Source organism: Takifugu flavidus, chromosome 11 (genome assembly GCF_003711565.1).
Source record: "Takifugu flavidus isolate HTHZ2018 chromosome 11, ASM371156v2, whole genome shotgun sequence".
Taxonomy (NCBI): domain Eukaryota; kingdom Metazoa; phylum Chordata; class Actinopteri; order Tetraodontiformes; family Tetraodontidae; genus Takifugu; species Takifugu flavidus.
In genome coordinates, this window is record NC_079530.1 from 13,467,196 (window position 1) to 13,489,461 (window position 22,266).

Consider the following 22,266-nt stretch of genomic DNA (forward strand, 5'->3'; position numbering starts at 1 on the left):
TAATGTTTTGCTTGCACAGTCACTCTGACCTCACGGCTTTGGCCCCGATAAATATAGAATGCTTTCAGCGTGTTTCTTTTTCTGATTACTTCCTCATCAATTTTCTACTTTTTTCTCTTCCATCTTAAGCAATTCGCAATGGCCAAGGATTCAAACATGTCTGCAAACTGTATTGAAATGTTTAATTGGCATTCACCCCTATTAAGGTTTATTATTCAATGTTGAATAGCAATAGCATATTAAGCTGGAGAGAGTTGACATTACATAAGGAACAGGGTGAATTTATAGGTGTCTGTTGAATGATTTAAAAAAATCAGGCCTTGAAAAAGATCTGTAGCTCAGTTTATGAGAGCTGGCTCTGACTAGAAGTTCAGCGTCATTTAGAATTTCTTGTTTTTAATTGGTTAGAAACGAATCAGACTAACTTTACCAACTGAAGTTGTGCGTTAGAGATCTATTGTTTTGCAAAGGATTTACCACGGTTTTCCGTTTTCATGGCTAGTTACAGGAATAAAGGATGGAAGACAAGTGTGTTTTTTCACTTTTTTACTGAATGCAAAAGACCAAAACACCCAATTAACACGCGTCTGTCAAAAGAGACAATAGAACCTATTTTCTGCAATCTCCTCTGGTAAAAAACAAACAACCTACTCGGCTCATTCTCCTTCCTCCCTCATCTTCTTGCTCTGTCCTTTCTTCTTCACCGCTGAGTAAAATTTGGATTAATTTCTCCAGGTTTAAACCTCAGGGTGGTCCAGCTTTAAGCTTAAACATTGAGTTGCTCTTCTCTTCATTTGAATTAGGATGCCTACAGTTCACCTGGAAAAGTCCAAAATAACAAATGTAGAAAGAGCTATATCGCCACCTACTGGAGTGGAGTCAGTTGTTTGACAGCTAAACAGCGAAAAAGGAGCTGAGCAGATTTTTTTCTTTTTATGAATAGCACAAAGTCATTATGAGCACAATCATTTTACTCCATTGAATAGAGGGAGAAGAAGGAAAAAAACATGAGACTTTCTGTAGATAAATCTGCTAAACTTCAATGAAGCTGAATTCTGACTGACAGGTCATACAGTGAAAATCATTACTCAATTGGAAAATTAATTATACAGCATTTAAGGTGCAATAAACTTGTCGGTCCACCTTCTGTGAAACAGATTTCACATGTCTCTAAGTATAACTCTTCAGTAAAAAAGGTCAAAGGTTTCATGTCAGCTTTAATACTGCGCATAAGAGTTCCATTTAATTCTAGTTGGGACTAAATGACGCTGAAGCACCTTTGACAGGAGGGCCGTCTTCGGCTTCTGTAATCTGCAGGTCCCACGCTGTGGACGGACTTCTTCTCTCAGGCTTCCACATGTCTCTTGAGCCTCTGTGTGTTGAGAGCGCGTAAAAATCTTTTTCAACCTGAAATAAGAGTGGATGGTCACACATTTGCGGAGGGAAACGAGCAGCAGCACACTCTGATCCACTTGTTTATTTCCTAATCCGGGAGAAAGTGTGTAACTGCGGTGTTTTAATTTCCCCAAGGCTGGGCTAAAGTGTGATCAATATTTAATGGGGATTTGATCAGAAATTAAAGGAATCTTTCTGGATTACGGGGTGATTTCAGACACCTGCTCACAGTTCATTTCTGAGGAAGACAAAAAGTGGAAATCTGTTTAAAATTCTCTCTGACTGAAGTCTTTGAGCTTTTGGCCGTAGAGCAGCAGCTGCGTATGAGAGGGAAATACATTTTACTTTGGTGAGTATGTTTACGGCTAACCTACGGTGATTTATAGAGGACAGAAACAACTGTAACTGTAATCACAGCTGGAGGGGAGAATCACCCATGCGCAGCTGAACTAAAATTACATGATTATATTTTCCTGAGACGTCAGGATGAAGCCAAAATCTGTGGAGCTGCCCGAAAAAAGAAACAGGAGAGAACATGTCATTCCACAGACTGCTCACATCTCCGGATGTCGGTTCCTCGTCTATTGCCCAGTGGATGTTTTTGATGTTGAAAAAAAAAGAGAAGTATAGAAAGAGTTGTTCTTATTGCCAACATTATAATCTGTCACCAGAATTAAGATGATGCCACCAACCTCATATCAACAATGGTCCTGAAAAATTGAGAAATTATCAGAATTCTGATTTGGGGAACCTTTAGTTGGGAATTGTTTGGCTCCTACGTGTCGCCCTGTGACATTCCACATAACTGCTGTAATAGCACGTAATCTCCTGTCGCTGCTTCAAAAAAGGGAAAACAGAGCCTGAAACAAAAGGAATGTTTTACACCCGCATCACGTGGCACTTTGATCGAAGCACGCTCCGTACTTCCCACAGAATTGCTGATGAAATGTTCAGAATCAGAACCTTGGACTGGTTGTACACAAACAGGTACCTCGCTGAGACTCCTGGCTGGAGCCTCTCATAAAGCATCGCTGATGCATGTGGAGACAGTCCAGTCCAAGGCGGCTCCTGTGAGAAACCAGGGATGGCAGCCTCAGAGGATTCAAACTACCACGGGTCCATTTCCCTCCGGAGTGCATTGCCCCAAAACGTCGTCAACCGAATCTGCAAAACTCGGGACCGAGGAGGCCGTCTGGAAGCTTTAACTGAGGATATTAATCTATTTTACATGACTTACATCCATACTGCTATTAAAGCTCATCCTATACAAACCTTGCAATCACATCAAGGTTCTTTCAACCTGTCTGGGCAACTGAAGATTTTTTCATTTAATATAATCTTTATCTGCTCAATTCCCATCTCAAACGGTTCTATTGCTACGAACTGCAATAATAATTCCCAAAGGTTTTGTTTTTTTTACAATCCAGCCACGTCTTGAGAAAGTATAATAAATCTATTTAATCCATGCCAAAACCACTCAGCTGGTCTTTAGTTCTGGTTCTCCTCCAGGCTGCTTTTGCCTCCACTACACTGAATAGGTAGTGACCTTTGAAGGTCTCGCCATGTTGTCGTTTTTGCATTCACAGATGGTCGTTATCGTCTCTTAAAAGGAAGGAGCTGCAGGTCATGCTAGTGATTCAGCCTGTATAGAGGGAGTAAGCTGACCTCCTCCCGTCAGAGAGAGGCTTACAAAACAAATCCTTTTCTTACCACATCAAGGACATCGATTGAATCTTGCGCCACCCTGAATTGTTGTTAAGCTGTTCTAATTAAAAGAATATCCTCAGAGTAATTTTATGAGATTTATTCAGCTAGTATCACAACTGGTAGTTTTGTTAAACTGGAGGTGAAATATCCAAGCTTCTATATGATGCAAGTGAGAGCAATCATGTTCTTCTTTGAGCTGTAATTTTCCAGTGATGAGAAGTAATGACTTCTGGTAGTTGAATCATAGCAGCCGGACTGTTTTACTGTTGTCTTATTCAAGAGGCTTCATCAGTTCTGAGCTGATTAGGCTTCTTGGATGAGATGTGAAACGTATTCATTAAACTCAAACAGTCCAGTTGCTATGATTCAACTACCAGAATTACCATGACCTGGGTGACAGACCCTTCACAGATGCAAAGTAATTACCATCCTTTGTCCACCTGCTATTCACATGTATTTGATGTATATGTTTTGTTATCCTTAGGTTTGAACAGCATCCAAGGAAGGCTAATATTAGCAATCTTTGTATTCTGGTTTTAATCCAGGTTTACATCAGAAAGGATCAAGAGAAGGTGACCTCACTACCATCTTCTCAAGAAATCCAACCAAGAAAGTCACTGAAAACATTCAAAATATTCAAATCAAAGATTTAATCCTTTCATTGATGCTATTGCAGACACTGCCAGAACCTTGTGCACACAAATCACAGTATAACCATCCCATCAACAATAAAAGGCAATCATCACTCCCACCACTGCTCTTTGACTGGGTTCTACACACAGATTCAGTGTGTTCTATCTTTGTTCCTATTTTTTATTTTTCTAGAAATGCCATCAGTAATTACCCCATAACTCAAAACAAACATGGATTTTAAAACATAAAGACAAATATTACATAGTTTTAGCTGCTGTTGTTTTTGATTTAAGACATTCAAATTTTGGAGCACGCCTACGCTATTCTAAACAGCAAAAGTCATTGTCCACAGATAACAGGCGAAGATGACAAAGATGAAGGAGATAATGGATAAGATTTTTAAAAGACCATTAAGCAAACATCTCTGCATCACAAGTGATGCAATTAATTGATTGTTTGGGAGCAAATGAGCACCTTTCAGAGTGCAAACTGTGTTTGTAAGTGTCACATATCCAGAGCATTGACAGGATGAAAACCTCTCTGTGGTGCTGTGGCGAATGACTGAACACTCTGACTAAAATAATGATTGTTTACGCCTTTGCAGCTTCTTTCCTTTACATCTTGAAAATCTTTGAAGGTCATCCCACTTAACCTTGACATTTATTTAGCCTAAAAAGTCTCAGTGGTAGCCCTCCACGCAGTGTAGTCATAGTGACCGTTTAAAATGGATTGTATATTTTAATATTGATGATGCAGGTGGTAATGAGGCTCGCAGTTAAGAGGCAGTTCATTCAAACCGTTTTCACAGCATTTTGAGCCAACAGGATTTAATTTTTCTAGTAAGGTGTATATAACTAAAACATTTGACAGAAACCAGCCACAAGAAATACCTTTTTGAAAAAAAATAAAATGATTGCCCCATTAAAGTAAAGTACCTAGCCTGTTGGACTTTCCACATTCCCTGGAAATCTATAGGGGACAAGGACATGTGCTGAGATACTCAATGACCACAACAGTCCCAGTGGGCACTACTACTGCGCCTCTCCCCCATATGCCATACACCTGATTTAAATACAGCCAGGAACTTCAGGTTGTGTATTTTCTTTGAAAGCACTTTTGACAGGTTAAGAGGGCATTATTGGAGCCAACCTCTCATGCGGATTGCTGCCTGCTCGAGGCTCAACCCTGGAGAGATGAGGAATTTCGTCCAGAGAGTACTTGGTTGGCAACGTGGCTCAGCAGGACCCTTTTTCCTCCTCAAAGGATCCCACTCTGTCTGGCCATGGTTAGAAACTCCTGACGAAAGCTGGGCAGACCACATGGAGTTTGATGACGGGCTAACTGAATATAAGCAGGGACCCATGCCAGTGCTAGCCAGCCTCTGTAGGGGCTAAATGCTTGCCACACAGCTGGAAAACCCAAACTACCATTCATAGGGCAGCACAGCTCTGCGGAGACCTGCACCACCGCATCCTCCTAAAGTTGACACCATCTGCAGGGTTGTGGCCCACTGTGTAGCCCCTAGAAAGACTCAGCATCTGGGTGGAAAAGCTTCAGTCACCCTAGCTTTAGGATCGACTCAGGAGGGGTTTATGCAGAAGGGACACACTGCCGAGTTTACATTTTGTTCAGGAGTTAAGCCCTGAGAGCCACTCGGCTTCCTCCACGCAGTTTCCCAAGTACAACATTCCCACTCGCTCAAATGTCCCAATAAAAGTTCCTGTTGTTCAGAGTGTGAGCGATCCAAATGTTCCCCCCAAAAATATGAATCACAAACATTGGGGCAAAGTAGAGTAGCTGCTTCCCACTGGAACACCAGGGGGCGACAGTCCCTCGCCCACATGACTGCAGTTCAGCCAGCTGACAGTTCAGCGCCCTCAGTGGTGCACAGGTGACGTCCCACCTTGGGTAGAGACCATTGCCACGGGCTAAGGTTTGCAGTTTAAGGGTTGGGACCCTCATTTTTGCCCTTTTGTAGACACAGTTGTTGGGAATGATATAGCTGCAGCAATGAGAACAGAAATGAACAACTTGTTGAATAAAACACCAATACAAGTCGTTCCTGCTTCGGATGCAAGCGAAGACTGGTACAGCTGTTATCGCCAAAGAAAAGGGTACGACTCCATTCTGGATCTATGAGTGTTACACAGATTCCTACGACTTTACAGGTTTGGGATGTTGTCACTCAGCTACTGAGCACTATAAGACCAGATTGGTTTACAATGTTTTAGCTCACAGATGCTTACTTTCATGTACCGATACACCTGGAAAAGCAGTTTTTGAGATTTGGGTTTGAAGGCAGAGCCTATGAATACCTAGTTCTTAGGGGGTTGCATAGGTGTTGCACCATCTGCGCCATCTGTGGTGATTGCAGATGGTGCATAGGCGTTGCACCATCTGCAATCACCACAGAGGCGTATCTTGCACCTACCAAAAAATTCAAATTATGCAGGGAGTGACTCTAGAATATACAAAGACCAGGAGCGCTGTTCGCCAAACTACATCGTTTCCAGTTTTCATTTTTCTGGCTTTTGTTCAGATTTTGTTGTAACTTTTATCGTTTACGTTGTCTAACGCCATTCGATAGCCATTAAATGTAAACAAAGAAGCTGATCATATAAAATTATATAGACCCGTTTCAGCTATGCAACTTATGAAATATTTCATGTTTTTCACAATGTGTTTTCTGACTGTTTTGCCTTCGAGTGGTGTGTTGCGCGTGCAAATCAAATCCAGAGATATAAGTCATGCTCGTTCGGACCTAAACCCAGTATATCGTACCGGGAATTACTCAATGGTCCACTAAAAATGCTGCAACCTCTCCCTCTCTGTTGCTGTGGTGCAATGCTCAGTTTCTGTCTCAGAGAAATGCATGTCCTAGCTCACTTGAACCTGGGATCAGACCTTTAATGGAGTGACATCAGGTGACAAGGACAAGGCAGTCCACAGGTTGAGACCTGTAATTAAGCCAAGGCATTCCTTATGGCATTTGGCCTGATTGAGCCTATTGATTTGTTGGCATGAAGTTTCTTTTATTCAAGACGGCACTGGGTGACATTAATGCTTTTTCTGTGCATTCCTCTTGTGCTCAGGTGACTCTGGATGGTTTAAAGGTTATACAACAGCGCAGCGACTTAAAATTAGCCCTAGTGGTTTAATAGATTGATGAGGTTTGAACGTTTGAGTTTCTCTCGTCCTCTGTTTGCTTCAGAGGAGCAGAGGTGGTTGTACTTCTTATGCCCGGTCCGTAAATTAAGCACCACAGCAACAAGCTAATCTGCCTAAGGGAAAAGCACTGTCTGAGCTTTCCCACTGGCTCATGGAGGCTATCGTCCTGGCATACAGTAGCAAGGGTCTTCCTTTGACTCACGCTGTGAGGGCACACTCAACCTGGGGAGCTATAGTAAAAAGTTTGAATTCCTCTTCAGGTTGGTCAGCTGCTCTCAACTCCTGATCTCCTCTTCAACATGAATCAATCATCCATGTGCCTCTTCCCTATTGAAGTTACAGCGCTCCACTTTCCAACAGAGCTCATCTTCAATCAGCCTCATCATCCACATCTGTACTGGATAAACACCACCTTAAGCCCCCGCCACCACCAGCGCCTTTACGAACCGTACGGAGAGGATATATCATGTCTTCCCTGAGCAGTATACCCTTGGTGATTTTAATCTACCTACGAAGAAAGAGGATTATTGCAAAACTTCTTCAATAAATCCCAAAGTCATCAAGGTCCTGTTGGCTGTTACAGTGCTACGACAGTGTGGAGGCGCATCATTGAATGTTGTGAAGGAGCAGCAGGGTTGTATGTAAGGAATGATATGCTCTACATCCTGATTTAAACACACCAGGAACTTGTGATATAGGGTTTGCACTGAGTGTCAACATATTCTAAAGTGCAGACAGCTATCAAAGGCAATATGACTTTTATTGTATTCACCTCCCTAAATTCAGAGCTTCAGAAATTACCATCAAAACCATTTTAATCACTTTTTTGTCACCTTCCTCTTGATTCCATTAATTCTGCCCATTTACTGCCTGATATCTGAAATATAATCTTTGAGCATTCTGAGCATAATAATCCCCTTCACATGTTCGATAAAGATCCCTATAGTAGCCTTTAATTCATTTGCTGAAGGTCTCACCAGTGAATCACCAACGTGGAGGAGGATATCCAACATTTCAAACAGAAGGACTCTAGGCTCTAGCACACTAGAAGTGCGACTCTAAAATGTTCTGTGAAAAGTTTTCTAAAACAGGTGTTTTTAAGAGTGGATTGATGTGAGTATCAGCTGCTAATTTCCCTAATGGACACCCCCTAAAGGGATCAATAAAGTACTCTAATTCTGAGTTTTTGATGGACTGATCACTATGCATGTATATCAGGTTTTTTATTATATATAATATAACATACAATCACGCATCAGAGTACCTTTCTGCTGTCAAGGAAGGAACCCCTAATATCAAAGGCATCTCGCTCATATCCTTCTTCATCCTCCACTCTCAGTCTGGGGATGGCTGTCATCGGACGAATAATCCCGGGTTTCATCTAACAGAGGAGCAGAAATGAGGCTGTCACCACGGCAACGTTATCTCTATTGACACTACTCTAGGCAGAAGCATAGTGAATTAAAATCTATACCTTTTTTGATCCCAGCTGGTTTCTGTCCGCTTTGTTAGATGGAGGCAAACTGCACAAGGATGCCTGAGTGGAAGTAAAACATCCACATCGTGAATCTGTAATATCACAGAACTGGAGCAAGCTTAAGATGCAAAATGAATTTCATGAATAAATAATCCCTAAAAGCAGAGGAGCTGAGTTTTTATAATACCAGCAGCGTGTAAAGCTCTCCCCGCCAACATCCAATTAGCTTGTCATGAGGTGAATTCAGCCAGCTCTAAATGAGGCTAAAATCCATTTGTTTTTACAATCTGACAGACAAACCTTTCCCTTACTCACATATTTGGTTTCACGCCCCAAGGATTTGGGAGATGATGAGTTGTTCTGCTGGAAGACAGAGCAGAAGCCACATGATACACAAACTGGGATACACAAACTGCATCGGAATTTAGACTCCACCTCACCCAGAGGTTTATTTTTGGGTAAATTCCAATCAACTCAGGATGGACTACGGTACATGTGACTCCTCAGGACTACATGTAGAATTTGAAATGTGGTGATGTGAAAACCTGATTACACTCTACTGGTTCCCTCAACAGCTCCTTAAATAAACGGTGTTATCAGACCGGCTTTAATGAACCTCTACAACTTTCATTCAGTTATTTTTTATCAGGAGAGCAAAAACCCTTTGATCCTTTGATCAATAATGAACATTTTCAATTTTCTTTTTTGTTAGAACTCTACAGAGTTCACGTTCAGGACTCGTTTCCTGTAATTAAAGATTTCTTACCCCTAATTCAATATTTAATCACTCAATTAAGAATAAACATCCTGCATGTTGGTGGGGAGAAATGACGATGATACCAGTTAGCTACCTTAGCCTGCAGTCCGGGGGTGGGAGTGGGTGTTCTGGAGTGCTGGGGTGTCTGCACAAAAAGGTCACAAGCACACACAAGGCAGCTGAATCTAAACTGCATGCTGCAATTGGACATTTATTCATCAAATAAGAAGAAGGGTTAATTCCGCTCACCGGTGGAATGGAATCTGCCAGGACCTCGTCAATCACCGCGTAAAGTTCCGCCGACTGCTGCCGAAACTGAGCAGGCGAGCACATCTGTGGGGAAAGATGGTGTTTTGTGAAGGGTGAAAAGGGCAGTGAGAACCATCAGTCAGGTGCTGTGAGCAAGTACCTCAGCGTGGGTGTCTGGGACACCTTTGTCCACTCCACTGTCACCTCTCTCTACCTGCTCGTCTATCACCTGTGTGTGCAAAGCAGAGCGCCTGCGTCAGCTGAGACGGCATCTCTGCTGCGGTAATTAAGACAGCGTTGAGGTCATTCTTTTAAGCAAATTTAGTGGGAAATTCACATTTTATGAAGCGCCTTTTTGTCTGTTTTTGTTTGTCAATTTGTGGCATAACAGTAAACATCATAAATTGTAAGCATGAATGAGGGAGATTTTTATGGCTGAATACTAAGTGATCTCACCTGCTGGTCCAGTAGAAGAGTGTTTGTCGGAATCGCAGCAAGCGATTTGTAGTTCAACTTAATCTTGTGTGTCTGGAGGGAGTTGGACAGACAGGGATTACAAATGAGCTCGCCCATTTAGGGAAATTCTACCAACTCCAACAAAAAAAACTTTGATTTGTTATTTAAGCAGCACCACAAGTCCCAATGACACGCTTTCCCACAATGACATGCGTTAAGATAAGGCAAAGTATTTCCAAAAGGTCACAAATTCAGCTCAATGCGACGAGGCCAAGAAACAACCACACGTTTTAAAGCCGTGCTGGCTGATGGATTTCTCTTGATGCGGGCTTGCCAGTTAACTTGGAAGCGGATATTTTAACCCACATTAAGACCAGCAGCCTTCTTTACTTGTACAACATGCCTGTCAAGTATTCATTCAGGCATCAGTGCAATTGTCGCACAAACTACTATGCAATCAAAAGTGTAACAATGGCTCCACGTAGAGCCCAGCGCCTGGTAGCCTGCTAGCAAATCTGTTTTTAGCTTCTGAGCACAGCAGCAAATCAGAGGGAGCGTGTGGATAATGTTAAGTTGAAAAAAAGCAACATGCAGGCTGAGTGACTACCTTTCTTTTTTTACCCTCCCTGTCACTGTAGTCTGATATTCCACTCTTCAGCCTTGGGGGGGGCGTGGAGTGCAGGGGGGGGGAAGGGGACAGGCTGAGGTCTCTGCTGGGTGGAGCGGGAGAGAGCGTAGGCGTGGGAGAGCCGATGGGCGGCAGCCATTGCGGGGAGCAGGGGCGCGTGCGGTGGGTGAGAGGCAGACTCGGAGTCCTCTGGGAGCCCTCTGATGTTTTGGCGGTCCTGTGTGACTCGCCGCTTCCCACCGCCGGCCGCGAAGGAGGTAGATGCGGTGCTGTGCGCGCCAAGCCGGGCGAGGGTGAAGGCTGAAGGGGAGATCTCGGAGGAGACCTCAGCTTTTCAGAAAGCATGTGAAGCTTAGAGAGAGAGGATTTTTTTGCGGGACTCGGGCAGACAGGGGTCGCTTGATGGATGAAATGTTGAGAAGATGAAGAGATGAGTGTTGGCGATCGATCTGCGGGGCCCCTGACCTGAACGTTTGTGGGTTCTAGTTTAAAGGATTTGGAAATAAAGATGTTTGGGCGATGGCGGACTTTGGTAGCTGCTCTGTGCGCTTGCGGTAGAGGAGCGGCAGCTCTGGCCTTTGAGCATAAACGAGGTAGCGGAGTTCGGGAGAACGTGTCGGGTTTCACTGGCGGAGGTGAAATCACCTGGCTGGAGCGAACCTGCTCAAAACACCTTTTTACTGGTGTTTCAGAGCGGACTTTAGGGGGCTCGTTAGAGGATGCGGGAGCAGTGGCACATCTGTGAACGTGGCCCTGACTGTCTATGGATGTTGTTGAGGAGAACTGCGAGGAAAGCTCCAGGGGAATGGAGGCCACGCTGGAGGCTGCTGAGCAGGCGTTGCAGAAGGACAGGGTCACAGGGTTGATGGGCCAGCAGGGGGTGTAAGGCCTCTGCACGGCGGGGGACAGAACAGGGAGACGGCCTTTCCTCAGGATAGCGGTGAGGAGGGACAGGCGTGTGAGAGGAGGCCGGCGCCGAGGCGGAGGAGACTGGGGACAGCAGGAGGACAGGCTCTCACAGGACGAGAAACAGGTCTGCGGCGTGTGAATCAAACTAGAGCCGGGAGCAAGAAAGTGCTTCCTGATCTGCACAACAGCTGGGGAGAAGATGCCGGAGAGGACAGACGAGCACGGAGAAACGGTGCGGCTGAGCGAGACGGGAGAGGTTACGGAGGGAGGCTGCAAGGCCGACCATCCCGTCTCTCTGTCCAAGTCCTCTGACAGCAGGGATTCTCTCGAGGAAGCCGTCGGTGTCAGAGCGTCTGCAGAGTCAGTGGGACTCGTTCTATTTGCAAAGAAACTCGAGCTAACCTCGGAAAGCCCGGCAGCATCGCGGCACCGCCGTTGGGGAGCACGCCCGTGTTTACCAACAGCTGTTTCCATAGAGGTCGTCCCGGCAGCCACGAGGCCGGCCGTATTTTCAGCCTGAGCACCGACTTGGGGACGCGGTCTGCTTTCAGGGGGGCTCACGTGATCCGGCAGCGGCTGCAACTGACAGAAAACGATATTTTCACCAGCTTGTTTGCACTTTATTTGTATTTGAGTTCAGATTTGTAGAGGAACAGAGGCAAAAGAACTGAAATAAACCTTATTTAAAGACAACTCTGTGACAGGAGCCAAACTTCTATGTAACATAGCATATGTATGTAACATTTAGGCAGCTTTAACATACTGAAACATCAGTGCAGTGCTATATTCCCTTGGTCATACATTGCAGTGACATTAGCTCCTCAAGAGACGTGCAAGAGCACCCGTGCGGACTTACTTGATTTGTTATTTTTGGTAGCAGGACGTTTCCTGCTCCTCCCTCCACAGGGTCCGAGATAAAGACCGTCTCCACTTTGAAAATGTCCCCGGCTGACATGGTTTGCCCGCTCGCCTTCTCGCGGGACGCAGTTAAGCTCTGACAGGAAAAAATGTTTAGGAGGAACTGAGCAAGTGAAACCGGAGAAAACCTCAGCTGGCCCGTCTGAGCTTTGGGGGCGGGAGGGGTGTCACCATCCTGCGTGTCCCACACATATAGTTCACATGTACGCACACATGCTGCTCATGTGCAGGAGGGATCTTGCTTTCCTTTTTTTTTTTTTTTTGTAAATTAGTTGAACTCATTTTGACAATAATAGAGAGTGTTTAAGTGACAGAATTCAAATATTGTGGCTGGTCGGCCTTGCGGTACGCCTCAAACAAGGTCACGAGAGGTTAGATGTTTCCATTTTTTTTTAAAAATCTGCTTTTTATCAGAAGACGTGATGGACTGCGAATGTTAGACAGCATAACGGGCGTTTACAGTTCATCTCTGTCAACCTTAATCACCCGGGTCTGTAGGCGTTCTGAGATGCTTGGAACTGGGCCTCGGTTACAAATAACCTGCTGGAGGCGCAGCTGGTGACGGCGCGGGCCGAAACTTTCCCGTGATTGCAGCAGCGTGCGCACTCATTACTGACCGCGCTCCTCCACGAGTGCATGAATAGCAAGTGTAGACTCAAAATGCGGCTAATCTCGAGCGCACGCGGCCTCACTGATAAATCTCCAGGCTGCCGTGGAGAATGTCAAGAATTGGCAGTGAGTCGCTCAATAAATGAACGGGCTCATCCACTTTTGAAAAGCGGGGGGGGGGGGGGAGTCAACTCTGAAGGGATCTGCGTTTAAATATCAGCAAATTACCTTTGCTAATTATCATCTTTTTTGAAATGATAGAATTCAAAGACTCGAGCATATATGCAAAGTGGCATTCGTCGTTATAATAGATACTGAGGTGATTCGCAGGATAAAAGAACCCACAAGGCTGTGTGGCTGTTGCAGTGGGAGGGGTGTAATAATAACATATAGAAACCATTTTCCATCATCTATGGCTGCAACATGCACTTGGTGAAGCCCTGGAGTTTTCTGCAATTGCAGCAGTACGCCCAGTTTTTCATACCACTAATAATTCAAATTTATCTTGAAATCCTGTAAATACTTAGCATTAAAGTGGCTGACCCATGCGTAGCAGCTCGTAAATGAAGATTACAGGAACCGTTTTACAGCTTAAAGATGAATGTGCGTGCATAGAAAGGCAACATATGTGGTACTTAATGGTATAAAAATATAACTGGCAAGTCACGATAATGACACCCTTCAGTTGTGATCAAGTGCGTTTGAGTATTAATCACAGAAATGAAAGGTTGTCAGTTTCACACCTATTAATGGAACCATATTTAACATTAATGGCAGCTTCTCTCAGTCGTCATCCTCTTGTCATTACAACTAAGATTAAATGAACAGCCAGTCACTGTCGGAGAGTTGGCATCAGACTCTTATATATATGGTTATATAGTTAATCACATTGGATCACGTCCCGGGCCTGGAGGGGGAAGAAAGAGGATGTTTGTTCAATGAATCTGGAGAGTCATTTTTGGGGGGTTGGAAGGTAGATGCACTGCTGCTGCCTCATCCTGTGCAGCTACCCTCAGGACTCAAACTTTTAAAAACCAAGGCCAGTTAGTTTGCATGAAGAAGATCTGAGCCAATAGAAATGTAAATGTGTAAAAGAAGCATCTAATTTAAGAAGAAAAGCCAATTAGTAAGCCGAGTGGGGCTTTTTTTTGTGTTAACCTGTGTCAGTTAATGACAGCCGCTCACAATGTGAACTGATGGGCATCACTTCCGGCCGCACGCCTCTGACCTCCTTGGTTTTATTCAGGAAATTAGCCTGGGTGCCTTAATGATGATGAATGAATTCACAATGAAGTGCTGAGTGATCCGCGGCTTATTCTTTACATTGTCTAATTCAGCGCCAGAGAGTTCGGCGCGAACGTCACCGATGATATCAGCACTGTTGTTGTGTATATGTGGAACTAGCAGGTCCACGGGCTGCTATCACCGCTGATTTAATTATATACCAGTGAGGGAAATTGCCCACTTCATTTAATAAACAGAATGTAATTATAGGTGATATATTTTATATAACCGTCATGCAATAAATCATAAGATGCCTAATTAAAAAAAACATCTTCAAAAGTGGCTTAAAAGAGCATAAACATTAAAAAAACAATGATATTTGTGGCATTTTTTTAAAATATTAACCCTCATCAACCAATTTTAGGTTTAACTACAGCTAATAAATGTCTTGATTGGGTATCAGAGGGCTCAGGTCTGGTTTTTATTGCTGATCTTTTAGTGTTTTGATCATTTTCCTACAGCTCTGCTATTGGTGCACTTTGATGGACGACGTTCGGAGGGCTTGAACTGTTTCATCTGTTGCAAAAGAAACTTTTTTGGCACGCTAAATTTGGTGTGCCGGAGAAAAATGCTCCAAACTTGTAAAACACATAGAATTTTTTAAAATGTATTTGTTGGTATTCACAAGGCCGGCGAGAAGTCTGGATTTCAACGTTTCTTTTCCTGTTAGATTCCAGCTCATATAAAAGCAATATTTAGCCCAATTAGTGGGCATACAGCAGCGGCTAACCGCATGGGTGACAGGAGGTTAGCGACTCCGTCATATTAGCAAACACGCTGACATACATGGAGGTTGGGGTTGCTGTTGTGGTTTTCTTTTTCTAATTGATATTTTGTTCGCATAAAGGCTCATTCACCATCAGAACATCACCAGAGTGTGTTTTCACCGGCGCCGAGTGACCTGATGTCTCCTCTGATGGTTGACAGCGAATGTTTTCCCGCATTTAGCCAGCGTTGGCTGGAAATGGCAATCTGATGTTGCAGCACATTACACGTGGAGGCTATAATCTTAACTCAAATGGGATGCCTGACAGTGGATCTTTGATGCTGTAATGACGCTGTAATGTCTGTTGTGTCAGGACCAACACAATATTTTAAATCCTTTACAGGCATAAATCGGCCGTCAGAGGCACATTTTCTTGTTTCAGAGCTTGTGTGATATAAAAAATAACATATTTTCCTATTTATTATTTATACCTTCTCCATTCCTCATATATAAACAAGCAGCTGATGCGTGTTCACGCTGTCATAAATGTCTGAGTTAAGATAGTAAGACCAAAGTTGCATTTTGTTATCTGTTGCATTTTTGTTTCTTTTTGCCATCCTGAACCCAATTTAACTTAGAAATCAGAGTCTTATCCCCATATGATGGGGGAAAATCAACTGGAGACTTATCCCAATATATGACTACAAAGGTGAAAAGAGGTCAAAATGAGGGGAACGGAAAGAAAGAACAATCACACTGAGGGAAAACTGAGGGAATCAACACTCAGATAACATCTGGGCTCAATGGAACGGAGAATATGAGCGTTTGAGCCTGATACAGATGGTTAATGACATGAAAGTTTGCCACCAGCAGGTAAAAACACAGGGGGAGGTTGATGACCCCCCACTGATGAGAAACCCTTTGAAGCCGTCCAGGCAGCCTGTGTGGTGTCTTCAGGAAGAAGAAGCTGTCAGTCACCCTGAGGCTCCCGGAGCGGCTGCTGCTGCTGCTGTTGGATGTTTGTCCAAGAGAACATCAACCACTTCCACAACATTCCCAGTTTACTGGAAGCTTGCTGGTTTTTTTCTTCTCTCTCCACATAAACGTGTTGCCAAAGCTTAAATTAAAAGATTTTTTTTCTTTTTCAAAAAATCATTATCTTCCTTCCTATCAACTTCCGTCCTTGACATACAGCAGCCGTGAGCTCATTCCCAGTGACTCCCAGTAGCTCGTTATGGCAGCGTGGATGCGTGACGGTCTCTGTGAGGCACAGCAGCTGCCAAAGTTTGTTTGAATTCATATTTATCGAGAAGTGCTGCAGAGATGTTGCCCTGTGTACCGACCCTGGTTAGAACCCTCCGCAGAGACCACGTGGTGAACTCATTAGAGGTGCACTCCGGCAGTCATTTTCCCTCATGATTGGATGAATATTAATGTTCATGTGAAGAACATTGCTATTTGGATGCAGCTGCATAAGAGGCCAACATGAAATTCTTGGACACCAGTTGATTTTATGAAACATAACTAAGCTGCTGAACGCATGAGTGATGCCGTTAATGGAATTCTTTTGTACACGTTGTTCACCACGTAGGCTACACGCACGCTCTACAAATGAGATTCATGGCTCACCCAACAGTTTAATTATCAGCACGAAGAAAATGCAGGAAAATTGACCATTTATCTGCTGGGATTTGGGTGCTTTCGGATATCTGGAAACAAGCTCGGGATTCGATCCAGTGGGCAGAGGGCAGTAATCACCATCCCATAATTAAACACTGTCTCCTGATAATTAGCAGAGCCTGACACTATGATTACTGAAAAAATTAGAGAGCAATTAGAAATTTTCTCATGATTAGGGGCTATTTTCTTTTGATTTCGAGACGCAAACTGCAAGACGTTTAATTTAGTGATGTTGCTTGATGTTTTATTTGTCGTATATTTAGTTTAAAACCCAGTTTGAAAGAGATCCACCAGCCCAACCTCACACATCCATTTTCCCAGACATCCACCAATAAAAGCAGTCATCACACCGTGCGTGCCGCTGCTGTACCTGCTTTGCTGCCGGGGGTCCTGATCCCTCTGCTACAGTAACGGGGATTTCACTGGGTAATTTTCGCAACACCGGGACGAATGTGAAGGTGAAGGGAACTCCTCCTGAGAGCTGGCGGAAAGAGAAGCGACCTGTCAGGCTTCCACACATTACACGCAACAATCCACAGTTAATAGATAGCAAACACGTGTCAGTCTTCATTTCCAGACGGGGCCACGTTTCACATGAGGGAACTCTTCCTCCACATTACACAGATGATGTAATTCGGCGCCCTGCAGCGGCGCAGCGGGGAGGCCTTGGAATTATCAAATTAATATTTGCCGTGGTGTCAGGTTCTGTCTGAAGGGATTGGAACGATTTTGTAGCTAAATAGGACACTGATTCATGCCATTAAATTAAACAGGGTGGAATTTTCAGGGTAGACATTCAATGAGCCTCTCCTACAGCTTTTTTTTAATCATTTAATTACATGTAAATTTAACACGTGGACGAAGATCCGTAAGATATGAGCTTTGCAGATAAAAAGATAATATATTTGGGATTTTACCATCTCTTCATTTAATAATTTCCCGGTTTTAAAAGGCATCATCAGTCGTCCAAACCCTTTCAGACACACTCAGCAGGTAAAACCAACCAGAGTTGGAAGAGATGATGGGATGAGGGACATTTAGGTTGGACCTTAAAGTGACCCAACTTTTTAAATTCTATTTTCTCTGATTAATATTGAGGCTGGCCTGATGTTAATGATGTCTTTGTCAAAGGGAAGAAAAGTGGAGATTCTGTTTGCAGCAGGACTTCAGCTGCTGGCAGCTCAGGTCTCTTATGGTACCTTAAAATGCACCTTTGATTAATGAAAATAGAAACATCAGCCAAATGACCCTAAATTTATCTTCCTACATGGGCACTTTAGCATTTTCTCCTGGTTAAAAATGGAAAGTGTGTCTACAGTGATGTGACAGCCTGAAACACAGCCAGGGCTCCGCTCTTTCCGAGCCACTTTCCTCCCGTTCTTACTGTAAATGGGGCTCTTTTCAGCAGCCCCGTCTCATGTAGGCTTTACAGACTTTATTTCCTTCCACCTATGACTGACAGCATCATTTACCATGATTGAAAACACATTTCGGGGAGAACGTCATGCAGAGCGCATTGAAAAGAAAAAAAAAGGAAAAAAAAGATTGCATCTCCTGGAAATAATCTGGAGAATGGCTTGGGTCTGCTTGGTTTGTGTGCTGCTCGCTGGCCTATACAGGCTCTCACATATGTGAGGAGAAACTGAATAGTTATCTCCACCCTGAAATTAATTCACGCCTCCCTCAGGCCGGTTCTCTGCGTTTCATCTACAGCCTGGAGGTTAGGACGGCGGCCATTTTCTCCGCTAATAACGGCCCTTCATGGCTGACACATCCTCTACAAGTCACATTTGGAGCATCAGCGTGTTAAGCTATGTGTCAAATTGTATCCAATAATTTACCCCAGAAGATCAACCTCTGATAGCAGAGCGTGTGTTGGTTTTGTCTTGAAGCACAAGAAAATAATACGTATGAAAATATGACTGCCGTGACTCTCTGACTTTTGGACTCTAAATCGCTCTAGTGCGCTTCTCTCTTGCTAACCCGACACATTTATTCAGGAGTAAATGTAGATCATGTGAGAAAATTGCTGTTCTGCTCATATCAGAGGAACAGAGCATGTGGGAAGACGAACAATATAATTATCCAGGAGGAACCGTTGCTGCTGTTGTTGCAGCCATTATGAAAGTAAAGCCGGGGCTTCTTTTCACTGTGTGGATTACAGTTTAAAATGACATATTTATTGGCCTTGTCTCGCCTGAGACCGAAATATACGAAGCAGATTATCTCAGGATGCTTTTAACTACACAACACAGAAGCAAGTGCACATGTGAGGTGGACAGAAAGGGCAGGATGAGGTCAGTGATCCTCAGCCGGAGATGCTCCACTCACGTGTCAGGTCAGAAAACCAGTCACTCGTCCAAATCCAACCGGCTCAAACGGAAAAGTAAAATCCAAACTGCGTAAAGTCAAACTGTGTAAAACTCAGAGACAAACCGGCAGCAGCGGAAAGGCAGCAACAACTGATGACAATCAGACACAAGCCCAGGACACGCCGGCGGGGAGCAGGGAGATAATTGGTCGAATGCAGAGGCGAAGGTAACAAGACGCAGGAGACGGGCTCAAGAGCCTCCTCAAACCCACCCCCAGACACGGGCCTCCGCATTTGTCGCTGATGGCAACCGCAGCCCAGTGAAGCCGCCTTGATTGCAGCGTGGGGTCAATATCACAGCCCACAGCTTTGAGTCGGGAGCTTCCTGGAGCTGCGGTTTCAATCTGAAGCTGATAAAAACCAAATCCAGCAGCCAAGTCAGTGAGGGGAGGACAGCAAATAAATGCAGGGATATAACAGGGACCAACAACAGAGTCAAAATACTGGAGACACTTGTAAGATTGGATGTGTTGGGGTCATTTTTGTCTCTGAAATTCACAAATAACAGCTTCTATTGCCTTTGGCAAGGGACAAAAAGCTACAACTCGTTTCCGTGATTAAAATCATTAGAGACATCCTGGGCGGGTTATTAAATGATTGAGATTCCGTGGCTCAAGTAGCTTGGCCTATTTTTTCCCATTTAGGGCTCCGAATCCGAAGGGGAGCCAGTTAATAGCGACGTCGCTGCCTCGAGACAGACACAAGAAAGTCCGGCACAAATTGAAAAAGGACTATCTGCATTTCTCAGGGACTGGCGAGGCTGCGAGGCGAAGATACCGCTCCCACAGTTTCATTTCAGCAAACCAAAGACCGGCCGGTTCAGGGTGAGGCTGGGTTTTCCCCGAGAAAAGGGACAGATGAGACACTGTGGGTTCTGCCTCGGCTGTGATTGACTGCCCCCCTAAAACAAGGGGAGGTGTGACATCCCACGCTGGCTGAAATCTTCTTGTTTGAGCCCACTTATTTGTGGAGGTAGTTGTTCTCCACATATATAGATCTGTTCCTCCCAGAGTTTCTAGGTTCTAACGATTTCTTTTTAAATCGACATCGGGGAGACTCGGCACAAAACACTTCTACAGATCGCTGTTCTAAAGTGGTTTGAGTCCTTTTATTCAGCACGGTTATTGTTTCTTGCACCAGTCTGGCTTTGCAGAGGGATCCCTCAGGGGTCTGTTCCCATATCAGGTCCTCTTTCAACAATAGGTTCATCACGTTTTTCATTACCGGTCACATTTTTCCAGCACAGAATGGGAGGAAGGCGGCACGGCGTGTTTTTATACGCTGCGTCTTGAAATGAGCCCTCGGCTCAATTAAATCGTCCCGAGGAGGCCATAAACGAGATACGACCGATTAGCGTAGCCTGACAGGGAGACCCGCCAGCGCCAGTCTGCTCCCACTATCAGCCAGCTCCCTTTTAATCTGACTAAGAAACAGACTGAAATAAAGTGAAGCATCAGTTATTTTAATACCTGAAGCTCCACAATGGTGCCCAGGCAGTGATATTAAGCATGCGATGTCAAAGAAATGAGTGAGTTCTGCTCGAACACGGTTGGCGAGTCCCAAAGCCTGCCTGCATGTTAACTATTCTATGACAAAAACAAAAAAAATCTATTTAATGGCCAAATTAATTAAGGGAGGGAAGATGAAGCCTGGGGGCTCGGTTTAATTTGCATCTTCCCATTCTTCCCAGTAGGCTGCCATCGGGTCACGGTGCCAACAAGCTAATCAGTGGTTTCCAGACACTCCTCTTGCCTTCCCAGCTCCTCCTGAAGTAGGTTAATATTAAATCTTTGTACAACTTGTATGCAGTGCGTGCGGGCCCTGAGCTGCGGGAGGCAGAACAAATTCCTTTACCCAAAACACCGTGTGCCGTCTGATAAAACGGTTTGTGTGTTTGTGCTCTTACACAAGCTCCTGGTAGTCATAGCAGAATAACTTTACACTGTGAAAGGTTAACCCTGGCGCTTCCTACTCGTCCACCAAACCTTTGAATGTTTAAAGGTGTTGAGTGTTGGGGAGGTCACGCCGTACTCTTGTATCACATTTCCAGTCCAGCCCCTGGGTTCATTGCTCTGACTCACTTGGTGCAGCCTGTTGGACCATCATAATTTGAAGACAGAAAACAAGCGGCCATAAATCATTGAAAGGAAAAGCTCTCTGGGCGTGTCACCTAGCAAAGACTTTAATTACAGATAAACAGTCCCTTCCTCCAAGACGATAAGATGGGCAAATATAGCCCTCCACCAGCTGCCTCTGAGGTTTATCTTCTCCAATGATAACCCAACGATTGCAGATCGTGTTCATTGGTCCAAAAGCCAGAATGCGCTGAATTTAGTTCTAAAGGCAGCGTATTCAGGGTGGAAAAGGCTCGTATGGGTAGCTAAGTAGCTTCTAGCGTCTGTGCGTTAATGTGTGAAAGCCTGGAAGGTGGCACTGTTGATAACGCGCCCAAAAGAGTGTCGAGTTGTTCGCATTACTATTTCAAAACCTAACTGTCTGTAGCACAATGCAAACACAGCAACTGGGCCACTTCAGAGATACAGAAGTGTCAGAGGATTCATAACAGAGCAGTCTCTCTGTATTTACACAGGCTTCAAGTTCCCCGTGTGATCCGAAAGTGTGAGTCAGAATTCCCAGAATGAACATAGATAAATAAAGACTCTGCGGCCTTGTGCACACATGTGCGAAAAGAAAACTTGACAGTATTTGGATTTTCTTTTCTTTTCCTGTTGTAAACCTGAATCCAGCAACCTACCAGAGAGTGTCAGCAGCTCTTCCTGAACAGTCCTGAAGGACAAACAACAAAAAGAAAAACATTCTGCAAATACCACATATGTGTGTAATCAAAACCTCTTACCTTCCCAACGCTCCTGTTCATATTGTCCATGTCCGCATCAAACAGCTCCTCATCTCAATAAAAAGCATCCAGCCTGCAGTCAAACGTCTCTCAGGACTTCAGATGCAGTGGGGTAATAGGCAGAAAGTGATCTGAACGATGTTGGAGCCATCACATGAAGTTCAAAGAGTGTTATGATTGTGTGTGTGTGTGTGTGTGTGTGTGTGTGTGTGTGTGTGTGTGAGCGTGCATATCACCATCCAGACTTCCTTTTATAGACACATAAATAGCCACAAATAGCTCGCAGACAGCAGTCAGTCTGCTGGGCACCAGTAACAATGTCACACTGGGAGGTGCAACGGCGCTATTAGCGCAAAAGTATTCATCACGTTTTTATGCTAATCACATACAAAACTGCAAAATCTGCTACGTTTGTGTGCAGGCCAGCGTGGCGGGAATAAGACAGTATTGACTGACAAGTGG

At 44.3% G+C, this 22,266-nt stretch overlaps 1 protein-coding gene across 3 annotated transcripts; it reads right to left on the minus strand.

Annotated features, from left to right (window-relative positions):
* Window positions 1-531: 531 nt before the first annotated feature.
* mlip (muscular LMNA-interacting protein) lies at window positions 532-22,033 on the minus strand. Of its 3 annotated transcripts, XM_057047277.1 has the most exons (13): window positions 21,805-22,032; window positions 16,947-17,057; window positions 12,236-12,373; window positions 10,450-11,961; window positions 9,843-9,914; window positions 9,547-9,615; window positions 9,387-9,470; window positions 9,232-9,282; window positions 8,696-8,743; window positions 8,378-8,440; window positions 8,168-8,284; window positions 1,278-1,407; window positions 532-819 (listed from the first exon to the last, which is right to left on the minus strand). In XM_057047277.1, exons 1-13 carry the CDS (start codon window positions 21,832-21,834, stop codon window positions 809-811), a joined length of 2,436 nt encoding a protein of 811 aa, XP_056903257.1. In that variant the 5' UTR covers window positions 21,835-22,032; the 3' UTR covers window positions 532-808. The 3 variants fall into 3 exon arrangements, with proteins under 3 accessions (XP_056903257.1, XP_056903255.1, XP_056903258.1); XM_057047275.1 differs by having other exon boundaries at window positions 532-1,407; XM_057047278.1 differs by lacking the exons at window positions 532-819; window positions 1,278-1,407 and adding an exon at window positions 4,522-5,737 and having other exon boundaries at window positions 21,805-22,033.
* Between the last annotated feature and the right edge of the window lie 233 nt (window positions 22,034-22,266).